Below are 20,842 nucleotides of genomic sequence, written 5' to 3' on the forward strand. Positions count from 1 at the left end.
ATTCATTGAACATCCCCTGCCCCTTTGCATATCTTCCATATCTCTGCAGCTGGAGCAAGACACACCCTCTATTTCCAGAAGCTTCTTCTCCAATATATGGTTAGAAGCTTGTGGATGCAGGACCAACCTTTTGCTGCCATTATGAGGTCTCAAGAGTGACACCTCATCTGGCGACCTATACTGCCCCTCAATTTCTTTTGCCCTATAAACCGCTAGTCTTTAAGCTTGTCTTGGGGGCTTAATTGTCGCTCTCTGCTGCAGGAAGCTAAAGCACTCTTCTTCCGCATGCTGCCGCCCTTGTCAGTGACAGATGTCGTGGGAGAACCTGAGTCGAGAGTGGAGTGGGAGGTAGACCTCCACGCTGTGCACTGCTCCCAGCTCTGCTCTTCTTCCAGACAGGTGGTCTCCTGTCTTTAACTCGCACCTTGCTTGTACTGGCACGGCCTTGAGACTCATTCTATCTGATGAGCTGTGAGCAAGAACGACGTGTGTGACTTCTGGACCACATTTTAACTACTCAGGCAAGCTCCTCCAGTGTTCTCCTCCCATGCCACACCATCCCAGGAATTCAGTCTTAGGTGATGGGGGTAAGGGATGCCAAGGGCTGCTCAGAGGACTGTTACCCAGGAAGGTTGCCTGGACCTGCAGCAGGCTTGCCTTGAGCAGGAAAAATACCTCTTTTTATGTCTATGGCATTGAGATTTTGGTTGTTACTTCAGCATAACCCTAGTCTTACCTGACTAATGGGAGGAGTTGCACTCCCTGCAAATCAACAACACAGTGTCTTAGCCTCGCAGGCACAACTACGTTAGGGGTTCATGATCTCTGAGGATACACAGCGGGCAATGCAGTAAAACAGTAATAAAAACTGCAGGCTCTGGGGTCATACAGCCTGGGCCTGAATCCCACTTAACCTCGGAGATACACACTCAGGCACATTACTGAAAACTTTCTAGGCTTGATTTACCTGTAAAGTGGCAATAAAAGAAAAAATGTTACCTCACATAATTGTTAGAATGAGTTAATATTAATATATGCAAACTACTTAGGATAGCCTGGTACATGATAATCGATCAACAAATTTTTAATGATATTAGCTACTATCAGCGCAATTGCTATGCTCTTTTCTCTGGAAATGCATTTTGCTTTAACTGATCTTGAACCAGGAAAATGTATGTGTTTAAGAATAATGAGGCCAGGGCCAGTGGCTCATACCTGTAATCCCAGCACTTTGGGAGGCTGAGGCAGGCGGATCACTTGAAGTCAGGAGTTCAAGACCAGCCTGGCCGACATGGCAAAACCCCATCTCTACTAAAAATACAAAAGTTAGCCAGGCGTGGTGGTACACACCTGTAGTCCCAGCTACTTAGGATGCTGAGGCAGGAGAATCACTTGAACCTGGGGGCAGAGGTTGCAATGAGCCGAGATTGTGCCACTGCACTCCAGCCTGGGTGACAGAGCAAGACTCTGTCTCAAAAAACAAAACAAAACTTCATTATTCACCAAGTTTTACTATCCAGAAATGGAGAGCCAGTCAAATCCATCTCTCTTTAGCAACTGTTTTGTAAAATACCAGGCCTGTTCTCCCCATTACTTCTTTTGCAGAAATTCACCATGTTGCTTCTACTCCTGCCATCTCGTGTATTGAATGAGCCTATCAGTAACTAGGGCAATACGAGAAAGCGATACCCGTAGAAGGCACCACCACTAGCAGAGAAGGTGAGGCTCAGAGAGGTTCCTGAGACCACTTCCCTGAACTGGAAAGTTGACAGATGGAATAGATAGCCTAGCACTAGACATTATTCTGAAATGTAGACACAGTTCAATAGTCATAACCAGTGCTATCTGGATAACGGTTTCCACTGAATAATCCCACAAGATTTTTTGGTCGTTATTCAGACTTCATGGTAAGCAAGGACCTTCTCCCCTACTACATCATGCTATAGGATTCCCTGTGAAGTCCCATTTTAACTGCCAAGGCTCTCTTTCTGCGAGATCCAACCATGGGAGAACTTCCCGTTTATTTTTTCAGAAAGGTTGACCCTTAATAAATTCTTAATGATACAATTGAAAGTGGTTAAATGCTTAATGATACCAGCATAATATAGCCCTCTTCCCTTTTATTACGGCATGGTCTTGCAGTATTTCAAAGTAAAAGTTCTGGGTAACTTTTGGCACTTGCTCTCCTGCTGAGCCCTGTACAAACATCTATTATCTAATTGAATCCTCACAGCAACCCTTCATAAGTACTATTATTCCCACTTTAGAGATCAGGAAGTCATGGCTTCATCAGACTTTTAGAAATAATTTTAGAGGGTTCAGTGGGTCAGTAGACGTTTTAGAGTTAGTAGCAGTCCAGAGTCAACCAGCCAACTCTAAAGTCTGCTCTGAGTCCGTGTGTGCAGGTGTGACTTTCAGCTCCACACGGATTACTCACTGGATGCCACCGGGCAGAGCGTTGAACCTTTGTATGCCTTGGTTTCATCTACAAACTGATGGGTTATGAGAAATAAATGAGTTAACAGATGCAAAAGGCTCACAACAACTGGCACTAGAGTAAGCATAGTTCGTTACTGCTGTTAAAAACATTGCTATACTGTTGCCCAGAATTGATGAACTATGAAAAAACTTAAGCTAATTACATGCCGATAGTTCTTGTAAAAGTTTTGGTGAGAAAAGGAGGAACATCACTTGGTCCTATGAGCTATTTGTTTTCCATAAGTGCGGTATTTGATTTGTTGTTGTTGTTGTTGTTTTTGAGACAGAGTTTCCCTCTGTCACCCAGGCTGGAGTGCAGTGGCACGAACTCAGCTCACTGCAGCCTCTGCCCCCCAGGTTCAAGCAACTCTCCTACCTCAGCCTCCCAAGTAGCTGGGAGTACAGGTGTGCCACCACACCCAGCTAATTCTTGTATTTTTAGCAGACAGGGTTTCACCATGTTGGCCAGAGTGGTCTTGAACTCCTGATCTCAGGTGATCCGCCCACCTTGGCCTCCCAAAGTGCTGGGATTACAGGCATGAGTCACCACACCCAGAGTGCAGTATTTGAAAAAGTTAGCTGTCAAAAAGCAAGTATGAATTAGCTACACTTCCCTAACCAGACCAAATGTCTCAGGTTGTCTTAACAATATAATATAAGCATATAATAGGAGGCATTATTCAGTCAGCAGTATTTTACCTCCTTTTTAAAGAACGCTGCATTTTCTATAGTTTGTTCAGTTCAATTGGTTTTAATTTTTGCATGCCATCGTTACAAATGAGTCTGGGGCTTAATATTTATACCAAGAGGAGAGAGAAATTAATGACACATTTCTGTCACCAAAGTGAAGGGGAACCAAAGTGTGAACGGGAAAAGGTGGTAACCTCAATGAACAAGAGATGGCTCCCTCTGCAAGCACATTAAATACGCTGCCTAGATCTGTATTTCTCAGCCATGTGTACCAGGTACATGGCATGGGTACCAAAACTAGATTTGTAAATCCAATCCCAGACGCAATGGATCAGACCATCTGGTGGTTGCTGAAGAATCCTAACTAGCTCTCCAGGTGTTCTAAATGGATTCTGAAGTTTGAGAACTACTTGCTGAGCTTAAAACATAACTAGTGGCTGAGAAATCTAGGATGCTTTTCAAAATGTTTTAGAGAATTAAGAACACGAATTGCAAATGACTTGGTGACAGCTGACGCTGTTTTGTCTGCATGATATTCTGGTTTCTTAATTGTGGATGCTCAAACTGTCTTCGAGCCTACCATTCTCCTGCGAGGAGAAACGCTCTGCAGTTAACAGAAATGCTGTTGCATCTAATCACATCGCTTTCTCGCAGACTGTCAAATGCAGGGTGAACTCCTACAGCTTTTGCTTCATTCTCCCTTCTGAGCATCTTACACACAAACATCTTTCTGAGACTCAGCTATCCAAGCCCATTGCTAGGAGAAAAGAACAAGAGCCTCGGAGTAACAAAAAATAGACAACGCAAAGGCCACACGATTCAGGATAACCTTTCAGGACTCCAGTTCAGAACTACTTTTGCTCCCCACATTAGAATTACAAAGAGAAAAAGGAAGAAGGTTTATAGGTAGTTCCTAGACAGTAACAAAAAGTGACAGCAGCAAAGACATACAAAACTGAAAAAAAGGGGTACAAAAATATAAAAAGAACTGGTGTTAAACCACTTGGTGTAAACGCAAATCTTCTCTCAGTGCCCTGAGGATATCCCTAAGTTGTGTGTGGTGCGGTCATCTATTGACACACGTGATGAGACTACACTGGCAGCAACATTTGTGGTTGGAAATATATTCTGGAAGTATTTTGATTAAAGGTCTAAAATAAAATTAAACCTTATACTTTTTCAGAGGTGCACTATCAACTGTATGAAAAACATGACCAACTAAAATATCTTATTTCTGGTGTTTCCAGATGCCCAAGGTTTTACTGGATGGGGAGTCAGTGTTACTTTAAAATGTGCCTCTTCCTGTACAACCACAACTAAAATCTCAACCACCACGAATGTATGTGTTACTGATTCCTCAATGATACACATTTTAAGAGGTAGGTACCGTATTTTTGTCAGTGTAAAATAAGTTTGGTGACGAAATAGTTAGCATGAAAAGCAGAGTCCTGAAAATTGAGAAGACCCAGTGGAGCTGTGGTTGTATCTTTCCTTTCATCCCATCTGAGCAGTTTCCAAGGGAACACTTATTCAGATCTGAGGATGCTTACTGAAGCAGATGTTGTATCTTTGCTGAGGTCTGGAGCATGCTATGCAGGCACAGAAAAGACGGTTGACTTACTAGGGCCATCTGGAATAAACAGACAACTTTCCCTATTGCTGGCAAGAAAAAAAAACAGGGCCTAACACCTTAAAATGAAGAATGATTTGCAATTTGACTCTCAGTAGGAAAACCAATATTCAAGAGCTGAATACTGAGGGTCCTCCGCGCCTCACCTTCAAGTCCTGGTTGATACTTAAGTATTTATTTTGACAACTGTGGCAGCAGAAGAAACTCTGGAGCCCTGCTGGGCAGCTGGGTCACTTGCAGTACTTGGTTCACATCTACAGCCACTGTCTCACTGACACTGGATCTGGGTTTGCTGCGAGCAGGTGGCCTCATCTGGGGCATGATTATTTCATGGTCATTTCACCCTTAAGAGAAAACAGGATGTCCAAGATGTGTCCTTGGAATCTGTAAAAAATGGTTTTATTCAGAATTCCCTTTGAAGGATCCTGAGACAAGCTGATTCAGTTTCCTGAGAAGTGCACACTTGGGAACCAGGCTGCAAGAGCAGAGCGCGGACTCCCTCAGGAGCAGGAAGCAGCAAGTCAGCCCAGACTCTCCAGGACGGATCAAGAGGCCTCCACCACTCTACAGGGAACAGTGTTTGACTTGGGGGAAACGTGGCCAGGCGGCAAAAGGTGCCAAATAGATAACAACAGGAGACACTTAACCCCTTTCCTCAAATAATGTACCACTGGGCATAATAGGATGTGTCATAAAAACATGTGTCCTTTGGTCCTAATTCCCCAAATCAATTACCCCCACTATTTCATTATAATTCACATTAGGTCAAAAAGGAAACACATACACAAAGCAGTCTGTTTTAACCTGAAATAATTCTGTTGATATTCGAATCGCTTTCAGTGGGACATTTGCTTTAAACCACAAGGTATCTCCATCTCCAGGTACAAAAAATCCCTCTTCCCTCCCCTGCCACCCCCCACCCCACCCCACAACCAAAGAAACAAACAAAACCCAAACCCACAACTCAGCTTCAAATAAGTTTGCAAGAAATGAGACTCTAAATATTTACATATGGGGCAAGAAATAAATCACAAAACTATTTACAAAAATACACAAGCTTATATGCATTAACAATTTACACCAGTTCACAAAAATATTAAGACATAAAAAAACACTATATAAATTAAAATTAAAAACTCAAAAGTATGATCTAAGACTTCCTAGGATGCTTCTCTCATGCAGGTCATGGTTGAAAAATCAGGTTTTGCTATTCAGAATCTAAACTGTAAAACCATTTTTATTCTTTGAACATTAACAGTACTAATCAGATAAGGAAAAACCCTCTGTGCACACTGACATTATCTTGCACACGTTATAATACACCATTCCTGACATTTCTGTAACACACAGTGCTGAAAATCACATGCCTCTAACCATGTGGCAGAAGTAACTCTCTGACATACTTTTACTGTCATTATTACTTTCTTACACATTCTGCTCAAGCAATACTTTGCCAACATACTAAATGGGTGACTGACAGGGCTGAAAACAGAGAAATGAACTTTGCAGGCTCCTTCTTTAACTAAAGGGGCAAATTTCAAATTTACATCGTTTGCGTCTATTACTGCTCCAAATGTGGTAACCTACTCCTCTGTCCCCACTCACATTAGTAACAGTCCCTCCTCTCTACAGAATTAGTCCTAGAATTTTTCAACCTGACCCTAAATTTTAAAAAATGCTTTGCCATTGTAAGAAACGTGCAGGCCCTACCCAGGGACTTGTATGTTTGAAAGGAAATTGAATATAGTAAGAAATAAGGCTCAGATGAAATTTATTAGTAAGAAAATGGCACCTCTGGGATTGTTAGCAAATTTTTTAGCCAGACGTCCAGGGAATATTTATTTCAATCAGACCAAACTGTGGAATCAGAATTTTGCCAAAAAGATAAAATCTGGAGGCAGGGCTCTGAAAATGTCAACAGGATTAAATTATGGGTTTAATGTATAAGGCAGCTCCACTTCCTTGATCATAATGCTCCGTGTCAAAATTGGAAAGTAATAACATTCAGTTACTCTATTTGTGAAGCCACACACGGTGGACTGTGCTGAGGTATCCGGCTCACAGTGATTTGCCGTCCGATTTCCACCCCACAACGTTAGAAAGGGAAAGATGCTGGAAAAGTCTCTCAAATAACTGAATCCAAAGTTAAGGCTGCTGCTAGCATGCATTAAATGAAGTAACTCTAGATTTGATCTAAAGTTTGTGTTTCACGCTTATAACAGTAATTGCAATCATCATTCTATATTCGAAATATTTACCTGATATTTCTAAACCCATAGGACATTTATGAATAAAGAAATTGCTTTGAGGAATTAACCCTACTATTTATAAAAAAGGCTTTAGTTTCAGGACTAAACAATGTGTGCAACAACAAATCCACAAATATTACAACTGGACCGGACTCCCTGGGTTACTTCCTTCAGGCTCTCAGTTACTGAAGCCATGTGTATCTCCTGGTCACAGCAGCCCCTCTTCCTAACCTCCATGCTGCTGGTGAGAACTTACAGGGCTGGTGTGGTCTCCAAGGGGCAATGGGTTGCCTATTTGACAAAAATACGATTAAGGTAAAAAAAAATTAGTGCCACATATTCACCAAAGGTCAAACTCCTGTATGTAGCACCCAGGGTGTTTTTGTGCCAAAGGGAAGTATCCTAACAAGTTTCCTAGCACTTTGACTACATACCAGTTGGGTCTGCACTTTTAATGTAGAGGCCTCAATTTCCAGACCTTTTCACATATGGGAGTTTCAAGGTTTCTACTACGGTTTTTACTGCATCCCTCCAGTGAATTCTAAGGGAACAAAAGAAAACCTTATAGAATATTCCCACATATCAATGTGTTGTTCTTAAAACATTTTATTTCTTTTTCTAAATATAAACCCTTAAAATGCACATTATTTTTTAAAATAAAAACTGGCATGAATCCTAATCTTTATACAATTTCACAGCAATAATAGCAGCATGATTTTAGCCTCTTAAAAGATTTCCTCCTCTGCTCTAAATAAAAATTTCAAGTTCTAAAAAGCCAGAGCAGCAACCATCCAATAAATGGAATGCAATTCTCCTAGTGTCTTCTACAGACTGAGCATTTAAAATATGTGAATGTATAAAACTTGAGTATTATTAAGAGTTATGGAATGAAATGACAATCTAAACTCATTTTGTAAACATAGGACTGCCTTGCTAGTCTGATGTATTTTGTGGGGTGGAGGGAGCTGAGAACATAGAATGGAGTTGGGCTAGAGAGTTCCTACTCTAATAAGGAATGCAACTTTCAAAAGCTGCGGGTGTTAAACATGTTTAACATGTCTCCAGAGTTATAAAGAGCTATACCTGAAATGCTGGTGTAGATGGTAATTACAACACGACTGTGACCACACAAGTACAGAGTAAGCAAATGACAGTAATGGCTTAGGACAGCAATGATAACTGCCCAGAACTCCACTGATGAAATGGGGCTGTGTACTAAGCCGTTATTGCAGGAACTTGCAGTCTAATAATAGATAATTTGTAGCTACTTAAATTCCCAGGGATCCTGTACTCAGGTTTAGAAACAGAAACAAACACGGAAATTTATATTCATAATATGTGTGTCTATCCAGTCAAACCATGCTGGGCTTTTTTAATGAAAGCTGATAATTTAGGAAAACCAATGGTATGACATGTTTTACTAGAATTACAATTCACCAAACATTATTGAGGGGTGGGGTAAGAAGAAAACCTGAAGGCAGGCAATGCATTAAAAGCATCAATAAGAGTTTTCTGGTGCTAACAAAGTTCACTGACAATAAGAACTTTACTATCTTCCACCTAAGAAGTTTCCTTAAATACTAACTTTTAAAAATCCCTTCTGTCATGATATGAGCCCATTCATTGAGCCGTGAGGAACAAGGATGGAAAATAAGAATAGAAAAAGTATGGTTCAGCCTGAGTCTAAGTGGTCTGGTGTTTTATGATGACTCTACCAAATGTTTAATTTAAAGTCTTAATTTCTTATTTTTAATTATAATGTTGCTGTCTGACTGACTGATCTTGAAGGATCAGGGATTTTTCGACGACTCTAACTGAACACAAGCTCCTTCTCAGATGGGGCGAGTGAAGTGAGAAGAGTGTGTCAATCTGGGAAAGTTGTGCAGCTACTGATGGAGAAGCAGGAAGACAACAGGGAATGCAGAAGGCTACCAGGACATCGGTGTGAGCTGCTCTCAATTACGCAGCAAATACTAAGAAGAAAGGACAACGCTGAATTCGAATTCAGTGAAAGGCAGTCCTCAGGCTCTTTCAAGCTAGCCCTAGATCTGTGTCCTGCGACAGGTTTCTCTACTGGGTTTCAGCACGGGGTTGTACCATCCTTCGGATCTTTTCTAAAGACAAAAATGACAAAGTCTATAGATGGAAGAGGTGGTAATGAAGCAGGGAAGGGGAAAAAGATGGTGATGTGTTTACTTTTATTATCTTTTTTTAAATGTGGCCAGGGGTTTTATAGTATTTTTTGTTTTTTGTTTTTTAATCTTTTTGGTTATTGAAAAAAATAGAACAGTCCACTGTCCAGCAGAGGCTGCTTCAACTCTATTGCTCCAGGGCTCATTCTGCATGGATCTGTGTTTCAGGATGCTGCAAAGACCACTCTGTAGGCAGGAAGGCCCCTTGACCCAAAGCTGTAGCATAGGTCCTGCTCTGCGGATGGGGAAAGCCGGGGGGCACATACGTCCCCATGCCGCCCCCTGCAAAGCCTCCCCGCTGGTGCTGAGGCAGGGGGTGGTAATCTTCCAGGTTATCATACTGAGACACAACAGCCACGCTGCTCTGGCGCTTGCCGTGCGGTTGGTATTGGTACAGCACACTGGGGTCCCTCTCCACGTTCTGGGTGTGATGGAGTTTGAGGCTATGACTCCTCTCTGGTTTAGGGGGTGGGACCATTGACTGAGTGAGGTGTTCTTCCTCCTTGTAGCAGTCTCTGGAGTGTTTCTCTGGGGCAGAAGGCTGCCTAGCCCAAGGTCGCTCCATCTCTTTGGAGAGCCTCACCTCTTTGTGGTTCAGTCTTAAAGATTCTTGCCCGGATGCAGCATATTTCACTCCAGAGTTATGGTAGCTGACTGGCTCAGAAGTGTCTGGAATCCCTTTGGACCCATAATCTAACTGGCCAGCTCCCTGGGGATAAGGGGGCCCATTCTTTGACTCACAGAACTGCCTATGGCTTGCTTCCTGGTGCGCCCTGTGCTCAGGGAGACTGCAGCCCATGTCAGGAAGCTTCCTGCTCCTCAGGCTGCTCTGCTTCTGCGGCAGGGATGGCTTCTCCGGCTGCGTGCTACCATGGCCTCCGTGGTGGTGGGCTCTGTCCATCTCTGCCTCGGGATGCCTCCTGTAGAAGCGGTCCTCTCCCTCGGGACTGATGGCCTTGGCTGCATGGCGGCCTTCCTTTCCTTCTGCCACTGACAGAAGTCCAGTTTTCCCAGGATCTGATTTACTACGCAGATGGATGACATAGATCCCACCCAAGTCGTCCTGCACGGCCGGGGTCATGTTATCATACTGGGACATGACAGGCCCTTTCACCTTCTGCCGAGCACGGCTCTCTCTCCGGATGGACTGCATGCGGTATTTTTCCATGTCCTCAAGATCCCATGAGGTGTAGGTGTGCTTCACATCAGCCGCCGGAGGCATGTTGACTACATTATGGTCGTTGGGAGAGAAATAGCCAGTCACGTTGGCCCGGGGACGTGGAGGCAAACCAGCATAACTGTACAAGTTCTTTCCTTGCAGCCTAGGATTGTAGAAAGCAAAGTCTCGATTGGGAAGGCGGTGAAGGGGTCTCAACTGGACTGTGCCATAAGCATCCACATCACACAGGGCCCCATCTGGACTGTAATAGGAACTAGAAGAACTGGAATATGGGCTATACCTGTAGTGGACCCGGCCATTCTCAAAGTAAGGCTGCAGCTGAGTGACGTGATAATCGGAGCGGGCCTGGGAGGACTGATATGGCTTATATTGGTACAGGGGTCTTGGGCAGTAGGCTGGCTCATCATCTGGGGGAACTTCTGTCCGTGAAATGGGAACAGAGCGAATCATGGAAGACGGCGGAGCATGGAGAGACTGCACTCTCCGGATGGTAGGGTATGGTGGAATGTCTTCAGGGTAACAGGTATTCCTAACAGAGGAGCTCAAAGACGACACATACTCGATCCGGCTGCATGGCTTGGAATGGTGTCCAGATGCGTTTCTTCCTGGGGCCACATATGTGTTATAACGAAGACCCATGGAGGCTGGTGGCTCTGACCTGGCACCATACACTTGGTGCTGCTCCAATTTACTGTGATGTGGAGGTACACTCTGGGGACGGTACTGGCAGTTTGGAGTCATACTGAAATGCAAACAGTTTTCTGGACCAAAGGGTTCAGTGGTGACATCGGGCCTAGCAAAGGAGGAGTAAACTGTTTTCTGAGAAGCATGCTTAGGTTGTGGGACAGGAAGTGGTAAAGGCAATGCATCATCCACAGAGGCGGATGAAGCAGTGACAAAGGAATGATAATTTGAACTGCTGGTGGCATCTGCACTGCTGGAATGTATGGCAGCAGCCATCTTACTCTCCATCGTCCTGGTGGGGGGCAGTGGTGTAGGAAAGCCACAGGGATGTGCAGGGACAGACTCGGCACGCAGGTGCAGCAGCGGGGCCCGGGCACCATCCCGCACTTTCTCAGGCAGGCCTGGCTGGACAGCTGTAGCCATGGGACACTGAGCAGCAGCTGCACCACTGTCACTGATGAAGGCAGACCCAGGGTCATCCACGGCTCGAGGTTCAGGTGGCCTCTCTGGAACTGGAACTGCTCCTTGAACCTATTGAAAGACCATAATACTATGCGTCTATTTTTTGTTCCGTCTATGAATCAAGTACTATTAAATTTGTAACTCACAAATTGAGGCTGGTTGGGTAGCAACTTGAACTTTCCCAAGCCATGTGGTTGCAATGAATCTGTACCCACTGATAGGAAAAGAAGGCTGGTGCTGCTATTTTGTATAAATATAGTATTCTCTCTGGAGAACCATTCAAAGTTTTCTAATTTATGAGAGGTTTTAAATGCGAGGCGAGGTGGCCTATGGCATGATTTTAATATACAAACCAAGAGAGGTTTAGTCAAGTAATACTGTAGAGCTTAAAAATACATACCCGGTCTCTTAGTCTAGCTCAGTCTCAACACCAAGGACATTTTGTTAAATTAAGAGTTAATTCTATCATCTGGAGAGACTTTTGAAATTCACAGTTGTACACAGTGAGCAGCTTTAGGCCTTCAAAAATAGGGAAAGGCAATATTCAAATCAGAGGCTACTGCCTCTCCCCTACCTTTGATTCCACCTTAGTCTGGCCAAAGATAATCCTCATACTGAAAACATGCTATCCTTGAGAAGCAGTAAACACAGCATCCTCCACTAAGGTCTAAAATCTGAGGTCCTATTAATAGTTCAAGATGACTAAGAAAAACAACCTGTGGCCCTTCTTAAAATATGAGGAAATTCAGGAAGAAACCTTAGCATTCTGTATACTACATTCTCTCACTGAAGCAGGTGCCTGACTATGGGACAAACTGCTGGTGGATGCTAGGAAAGTAACAAAAATCCCAAGGTACTATAATCTCTTACACTTGCAAAAAGTCTGCAAGGCAGACAGTCCTACGGATGTTTTGAGAATGAAGTATTTTCATTGTGTAACTGTGAATAATTGGCAGAGGGTAGGTAAATGACTTGCCCAAAGTCACAATGAGTCAGCGATGGAGTTGGAATAAAAAAAAAAAAAAAAAAAACTCACAACCTTAAAGCCCACTTTGTCTTACTAAGTGTTACTAGGAATAAACTAGTGTTTTACTAGTTTATTGTGTTACTAGGAATAAACTACCAAGACACTTTAGAAGAAAAGGGAGCAGGTACAGTTAAGCTATAGTCATGGAGGAGCTACTCCCTTTTCTCGGGAAAAGCCAGCATCAAGGTAACGGCAGGCTCCAACCTCAAATGGGAATTATTTCATGGAAACCAGCCATAGGGCTTAAAAGCAATTGTTGTGTCTGACTCAAAGGTAACAACACACCCTGCTGAAAAGTGACATACCTTTGGTAATAGTATATTTCATCTCACTGATATCTTCCCCTTCTTACCTTGTGGGAATTATTTAATCCTATATTGGTTGCTGCTTGTACCTGCCCCACAACTGGTGGCTGCTCTGCAGATCTCTGGGAAGGTGGAGGGGGAAGGGGACGATTAGTTCTGTGTGTGCGCTGAAGGGTGGCAGCAGCAAAATCAGCAGTGGTGGGTTGTTCAGCCACATCCCAGCTGACTTCCTTGGTGCTCATTTGGGCTGTTGCTGGAGTAGTTGTCATGTACGTCATGGTGGCTGTGCTGGTATTCTCTTCGGGGGACCCAGAAGGATAGATTTTATCCCTAGGTAAATTAGGAGGTGTGGGTGATTTGTCTGCAAGGGACCCAGAAGGAAGGAAGATTTTATCCCTAGGTAAATTAGGAGGCGTGGGAGATTTGTCTGCAAATTCTAAAGGGTGATGGGGTTTATCCACACTTGCACCAAGATAAGAAGGAGGGTGATCTCCACTGTAGAAACGGGGTGGAGACTGGTCCTGATCCAAGAAGGAGACAGCTGGCATACTGTTCTTCCCAGACTGGTCTTCAGGGAAACTTATAAGATCATCCGACTTCTCTGAGTCTAAGGGAACTGAAGTAATTCTGGCCTTTTCTGGGTCCCCAGATAAATATGTTTGATGTGGCTGATTCCCTGTTAAGTCTACTTGGTGATATTGCTCCCCAGATTCAGTTGTGTTGGAATGGGTAGGATCCCCAACAGCTGTTGTCTCTGGTAGAGGATGGTCACAGTTTCCTGGTGCGTTATTCTGGAGGTGAAACTGCTCTGCTGGTCGATCGGTTTGAAAATAGGCCTTATCTAGAGCAACTGCAGAGTAAGAACTGGGCAGATTATCTTCAGTTGTAGCCACCGCTATATCTCCATAATTTGTATACCCAGCCTGAGAGGTCCCTGGTCTCTTCAATGACTGAGTTGAGGCTTGCTGTGCGGACTCAGCTAATGCTAGCGCCAACATTCGGGCAACATTTTTCGGAGGCGGTGGTGGTGGGATAAGAGAGACTGAACTGACAGGAACGGAATCCTGAGGGGGGTCATGGGTAACTGCTCCTAGTGGGAAATTGGGAAAAAAAATGAGAGTGAAAAGGTAGCTTACGTTATCCTAAATGGAAAGCCAAACACTCCCCATGTGATCACTAAAAAATAGGTGCCTTCCATATTTCAAAATGGCAATCCATGATCTTCTATCCCACATGCAAATGCTGTAGAAAACACATCTGGTGCAGAAGGAAAACTAAAACAAACCATGTATAAAGACCGCAATCTCTTCTTGAATTGCTACAGAGATGGGGGGAAAAAAGCAGATCCCTCACCTGGCTCAGAAAAGATTGCTTAGAAAACAAGCTTCAAGTGCTTGCAGACTGTTATTATGAACAGTTTTTACATTTGATGGTGTAGGCTGGCTTGTTAACTTGGAAGGCTACAATAAAGATATTTTATTAGAAGAGAAAACAGAATCAAGAGCTACGCAGTTGTGCAAAAATTATCCACGAATTCTCACTGTCCAAAGAGATAAGGGGGCTTTTGTGAAGATTTGAAGCAGGACCATTGGCCCTTTTGGGGAGTTTTGTTTGACTGCTTTTAATTTAGGGCTTTGAGCCATCAGCACCACCCAGAAAAGCATTCTCTTTGATTAAAGGCTAGCTGTGGACAAATTTCTCTCCTAAAAGGCACAGATGGCACACAGGATTGCAGATCCCTCTTAACTTAAAGAAAGAATGGAGGAAAACAAACGGTACCTGTCTGAGTCTGTCCAGAAGCTACAGCCTTACTCTGACTGCTTGAGACAGACTGATCCTCTTTCCCTGGTAACTCTACTTCTTCAGCAGCCACCTGGTCCAGGGGCTGGACTTCAGATTCACATCCTTCTTGGGCATCTGTCTCATTTGTTTTCATCTTTACTATCTGGGTGGGGGATCTATTTGTGGCATCCCTTTCTTCAATGCATGTGTCCCAGGCTGAAGATGATGCATTCTGAGCTGTGGTATTTGAGACTGTACCAATGACTTCGGACACCCGTGGTGGTAGGGTCACTGAAATTGGCTCAGATATGTTCATAGAAGGTGATTTGCTTAATTTCCGTCCTATCTTCGGAGAGAAAGCATAGACGACCTTTTCCGTAAAGGAGGATGGCTTAGATGATTTCTCTTCAGTTGGGCTCAAGTCCAGGGTAAAGAATGGACTCAGTTTCTCCTGAAGAGGAGAGACAGGTTCAGAGCTTGCTGTGCTTCCTGGAGTCTGACATTGGCTACCACTTGTTTCTGCATCCTTTTTATTGGCACTTGTTTTATCCTTGGAGTATCCTGGTGAATCTAAAAAGGAAGCACCACTCTCCAGACATTCTGATTCGGCCTTGGGAGGACTACATTGAAATGACATTGGATCAAAATCCAGGCTGGCTACTCCAATGTCTGGTGGGCTCAAGTCAACATCCTCAGCTGAATGAGGAGACATAAGGGCTGGGATATGAAGCAGCCCTCCTTCCTCCTCACTCTCATTGTCATGAGGCAGATTATCATAGGAGTTACAGCGGTTCCCCAGCATTTCTCCATTAAAAGAGGCAGACAGTGCGTCACTGGAAGATCTGGGTCTTCTGGGTCGGAAGAGCTTAGAATCACCTGGAAAAAATGAGTAACAATGTCAAAGTGTGAACATCCTAGATACACAATGCTGGGGTAAGTCACCTACTCAGCACAGCAGTAACTTACTGTCTAGGTGAAGGAAGTGTTACTTCTCATTTTCTTTCTGAAAATTCTTTCAGGGCACACAGATCATTTAAACTTGAGATAATAGAACTCCCAAACCAAATGCTACATAGCGAACACGTGATAGAATCAGAGGGTGAATGCAGTATTTCATGGTCTGGATAGGAAAAATAACTCAGAATGCTTGGATTCTATTACTAATCCAACACTGATTCTTGGTGTGACTTTGGGCAAGCTTTTCATTTCTTTGTGTCTTATTTTATCACTGGCCCTCATATGACTTATGAGGAGGAATTAATCACTTTGAGTGGCGTTTTGAATCTATAATAGCAAAATGGATTTTTTTTTTTTTTGTGGGGAAACATCCTTATAATATTCAAATTTCTAAATAAACTGAACTTCTCAATGAAAAAATCTTCACAATCCCATAAAGTATTTACATATATTTAGTAAAAAATTCCTTTCAGATACTAAACAAGAACCTCATTTTTTTTTCCCTTAATAGGCTTTAAGTTTCCCAAGCAGAGTCCTCAAGAGTGGCAGAGAGTATTACATAATTTTACGATGTTGCTAAATATCAAACTGGTAAAAAAAGAAACTATTCTATTAGGATTATTTTAATTGCCATAGTTAAAAAGTAATTTAAAGAGGCAGAAACTATCTTAATAAATATAAATATATTGGTCGGGCACAGTGGCTCATGCCTGTAATCCCAGCACTTTGGGAAGCTGAGGCAGGCAGATCACCTGAGGTCAGGAGTTCGAGACTAGCCTGGCCCAAATGGCGAAACCCCGTATCTACTAAAAATATAAAAGTTAGCTGGGCATGGTGGCGCATGCCTGTAGTCCCAGCTATTCAGGAGGCTGGGCAAGATAATCACTTAAACCAGGTGTTGGAGGTTGCAGTGAGCCAAAATTGTGCCACTGCACTCTAACCTGGGCGACAAAGCAAGATTCTGTCTAAAATATATATATGTATTCACAAATGTACTGATTACCCATAAAATTAATTCCTTACAAACATCTTCTGCTTAACACTAGTATCTACCTAGCTTGCTGCATTGTTTTTCTAAGTTATCTTGACTAGTTTAATTGAAAATCTTGGAAAATTCACATGATGTCAGACACTCGGATAAAGTGATGGGGAAGAACTTCTGGAATCAAAAGCAAAGCCATTGATAAGTGAGGATCTGGCAGTTAGAAGAGTTATTAATTGAAGATGAGAAAGCTGACCAAGATGATGATACTTCAGGATATTTCAAAAGAGCAAGATTTCACTTGTTCTTGAGTATCACTGGATTAAGAAAAGCCCTTTGGAAATCAATGTAGCTCCTGTTTGTTGTTTTTTTTTTTTTTTTTTTTTTCAGACAGAGTCTTGCTCTGTCGCCAGGCTGGAGTGCAGTGGCACAATCTCGGCTCACTGCAACCTCCACCTCCTGGGTTCAAGCAATTCTCCTGCCTCAGCCTCCCCAGTAGCTGGGACTACAGGCGAGCACCACCACGCCCAGCTAATTTTTGTACTTTTAGTAGAGACAGGGTTTCACCATGTTGGCCAGGATGATCTCGATCTCTTGACCTCGAGATCCGCCCACCTCGGCCTCCCAAAGTGCTGGGATTATAGGCGTGAGCCACTGTGCCCGGCTGGTTAGTTTTTTTAAAAGGACTTTCTTTATAATTCTGCTGCAATGGCAAAACTCAATTCAAATAAATGAAGAATGTCCTATTATGCTATTACAGTTCTATTAAAAAAAAAAAGCTTCTTCCAAATTGACATTTAATTCTTTATTCTAAAAATTAGTGCATAGATATAACCATAATCTAACTTTAGCTAAATAAGAGAGAAAATAAACTTATTTGCACAATTTTTTAGTTTTGTTTTTTAAGTTACACTGCAGTCAAACCTCTTTTCACCCTTAACCATGAAATTGTAGTCCCTATTTTAAAAAGATTTTCTTTTTTTTTGAGACAGAGTTTCACTCTTGTCACCCAGGCTAGAGTGCAGTGGTGCAATCTAGACTCACTGCAACCTCCGCCTCCTGGGTTCAGGCGATTCTCCTGCCTAAGCCTCCCAAGTAGCTGGGATTACAGGTGCCTGCCACCATGCCCAGCTAACTTTTGTACTTTTAGTAGAGATGGGGTTTCGCCACATTGGCCAGGCTGGTGTGGAACTTCTGACCTCAGGTGATCCACCCATCTCAGCCTCCCAAAGTGCTGGGACTACAGGCGTGAGCCACCACGTCTGGCCAAAGATTTATCTTAAGTTGCCTTCTCCAAGTACTAATTATCCTTGTAAATGAGGACCACATGTAATCAATCCAATCTATGAAATTTAAGACCAGGTTAAGCCATTTGCAAGACAAAAGACTACTGGTCTAAATATCAAAACTGCTTAATTATACACTTTATAAAATTATGCTCCCATTGTAAAATTTAAAGGAAATAGTAATAACACAAGTTTTCACTAGACATTAATAAATATAAATGGCTAACTTGAAATATTTCAGCTATTTTTATGTAAACTGAATAGCAGTCATGCCAAAAATGAAAAGATTAAAGACTGCTACCACGTGGAAGCATCAATGAATTTTAATCTGAATAATACTAAATAGATACTAGTATTCCTAGGAAATGAAGAGCCTACTTATTAAGCACAGGTATATAAAAACAAACTCAACTGCAGTATTCTTTCATGCAATACATTATAGACTGAAATGACTGAAGCTTTCAGTCTTACCGTCAACTGCATGGAGAGAGGTAAGAGACTCCTCGCTTTTAGCTGAGCGGAGGGTTCCTTCTGCCCTGCCACCTGAAGAATAAAAAACAAATAGCGTGAAGATTTATTATTTGTTACATATGTGGTTAACGGGATCAGTGTTTTCCTTGATACATTTAAACTTCTGAGAGTGATTAGCTGTACATTTCGACAGCAATTTAGTATTCTATTATATAGCGTGTGACACTGTTCTTAAATGGTTTCCCGTGTGAAAAATCTCTTTTCTAAAGGATTATGAATTTGAGCACAGAGATTAACTAAGATGCTGCTTTCTTTCACATTTCGTAAAGACCAATATGATATCTTGAGATGACATCATACCGGAGGTAGAGTGGACCTTACACCCAACGACGGGCGTCCCTGTAAGAACACACAGACACAGAGATGGCCATGTGGACATGGAGGCAGAGATTGGAGGGATGTTGCCACACGTCAAGGAATGCCAGGAGCCACCAGGAGCTGGGAAAAGCAAGGAAGGATTTTTCCCTGGAGCCTTTGGAGAGAACACAGCCCTGCTGATACCTTGATTTCAGACTTTGAGCTTCCAGAGCCACGACGGAAAAAAAAGAATGTTTATTTTTTACCACTCGACTTGTGGTAATTCGTTACGGGAACTCTGGGATATGAACACAGGTAACTTTACGTACATATGTGAATCTTATTCGCTAAATATCTTCGTCCTCTTTAACCCCCTGGCAGCACTATGAATGCTTTCTTTTTAACCCCCTCTTCCCCTGCTAAGGATAGCATGCATCTTTTTTTCTCTGCCTACCTTTATAATCATTTCTTCTTACTCTCCTCTCATGACAGCTCTTCCTTTCCCACCTTTAAACATTGCTTCTCTCCAAAATTCAGCCCTCAGCTGGCTTCTTTTCACTCTGCTCCCATCTCTTGAAATACCATTCTTAGTCCCTTGTCAGTTAGGTGAATCCCTACTTCTCCTTGACAACCCATATCAAAGGCTGTATTTTCTAATCACTAGCCCCTCCTCTACAAGAGTTGACAATTCCTACTATAACTATCTCATGTAACTATTTCTTTTATTTTTTAAGAGACAATGTCTCACTTTGTCACCCAGGCTGGAGTACAATGGCACAACCATAGCTCACCGCAGCCTCAACCTCCTGGGCTCAAGCAATCCTCCTACCTCAGCCTCTAGAGTAGCTGAGACTATAGGTGTGTGCCATCAAGCCTCGCTTATTTGCAATTTATCTTTTTTTTTTTTTTTGTAGATGCAACGTCTCACTTTGTTGCCCAGGCTGGTCTTGAACTCCTGGCTTCAAGCGATCTTCCCGCCTTGGCCTCCCAAAATGTTGGGATTACAAGTGTAAGCCACTGTACCTAGCCTAAACCACTATTTCAATAACTATGATTCTGTGCTAATAATTCACTTTCTTACACGTATGACTTCCCAATTTGACTTGGAAGGCAGACTACCTTAATTTTCTATCTGCAGAGACTGCTATCAAAATAGTTAGCACATGCTCTACATGATTGCAAACTGAATGACGAATTAAATGAATTGAACATTACACCTCAAACACTACCTAAGAAGAAAGTACTACTATCCTTCCTAGATTCAGAAGTTGTTACTATCAATAGAACATGGCTTTTAAATGATTTTTAAAAGAGCAGTTTTTCAACAGTAATAGATTTATTCGATCTAATAAAATACTCTATTAATGAGACTCCTAATAAATAATACCTTCTTTAGTTAAAAGAGTTATAAACTTGAAAGGTATGTTGAAACACAGTTTTGAAATTTTTTTAGATCTGTAAAAATACAGATCGATAAATTTAGATACCATAGCAGTATTTATTTACAACAATATACAAGGTATATGGGAATTTAATCACATTTACACTATATATAGAGTTTCCTTAAGAAAAGAAATTGCATACTTCTACATATTTATATATCATTTATATAATATTACTTTTCGGTTTAGGAATAAAGAATTGGTGAAAAAAGACACTCCATATGTGTGACACAACTGTGAACATGTTACGGAAGCGGATCATAACAATATGTGAAGAATGTGCCCAGAGCAACCAAAGACCATCATGACAGCAGCAGAAGTGAGAATCTCCCAGGCATTCACCTTTCAGAGCCATGGCTTTCATCTCTGAAGGCTCACTCTCATTCCGCTGCAGCTTTCGTTTAGAAACAGATGATGATTTCCCCAAGTTGAAAAAGGAACGCCAGCTACCCACAGGAGACTTTTTCATCTTATTTTGAGGCCTCTTTCTATGAAAGAGAAAATAATCAATCAATATTAAGATAGCCATGGGTCTGTCTTTTCTTATAGAAAAGAAATGAACACATGACAGAAAGAACCAAACAGCCTGGAGAGGCATAAGTGAAATAGTAAGCAAACATCTACCTTCCAGACAGCACACTCTACACAGTGCAGCCAAAGCAGAAAAT

General features: G+C 42.4%; 1 protein-coding gene across 14 annotated transcripts in view; it reads right to left on the reverse strand.

Moving 5' to 3' along the window:
* Window positions 1-5,591: 5,591 nt before the first annotated feature.
* ARHGAP32 (Rho GTPase activating protein 32) overlaps window positions 5,592-20,842 on the reverse strand; it is a 306,989-nt gene continuing 291,738 nt past the window's right edge. For all 14 annotated transcript variants that reach the window (XM_045370763.2, XM_074015632.1, XM_045370762.2 and 11 more), the window contains 5 exons: window positions 20,517-20,662; window positions 18,376-18,447; window positions 14,677-15,555; window positions 12,945-13,987; window positions 5,592-11,634 (listed from right to left, as the gene is read on the reverse strand). In XM_045370763.2, the coding sequence (XP_045226698.2) occupies window positions 9,382-11,634; window positions 12,945-13,987; window positions 14,677-15,555; window positions 18,376-18,447; window positions 20,517-20,662 (4,393 nt within the window). In that variant the 3' untranslated portion in view covers window positions 5,592-9,381. The remainder of the gene's footprint in view (window positions 11,635-12,944; window positions 13,988-14,676; window positions 15,556-18,375; window positions 18,448-20,516; window positions 20,663-20,842) is intronic.

The sequence above is a fragment of the Macaca fascicularis genome, chromosome 14 (assembly GCF_037993035.2).
Source record: "Macaca fascicularis isolate 582-1 chromosome 14, T2T-MFA8v1.1".
Lineage (NCBI taxonomy): Eukaryota > Metazoa > Chordata > Mammalia > Primates > Cercopithecidae > Macaca > Macaca fascicularis.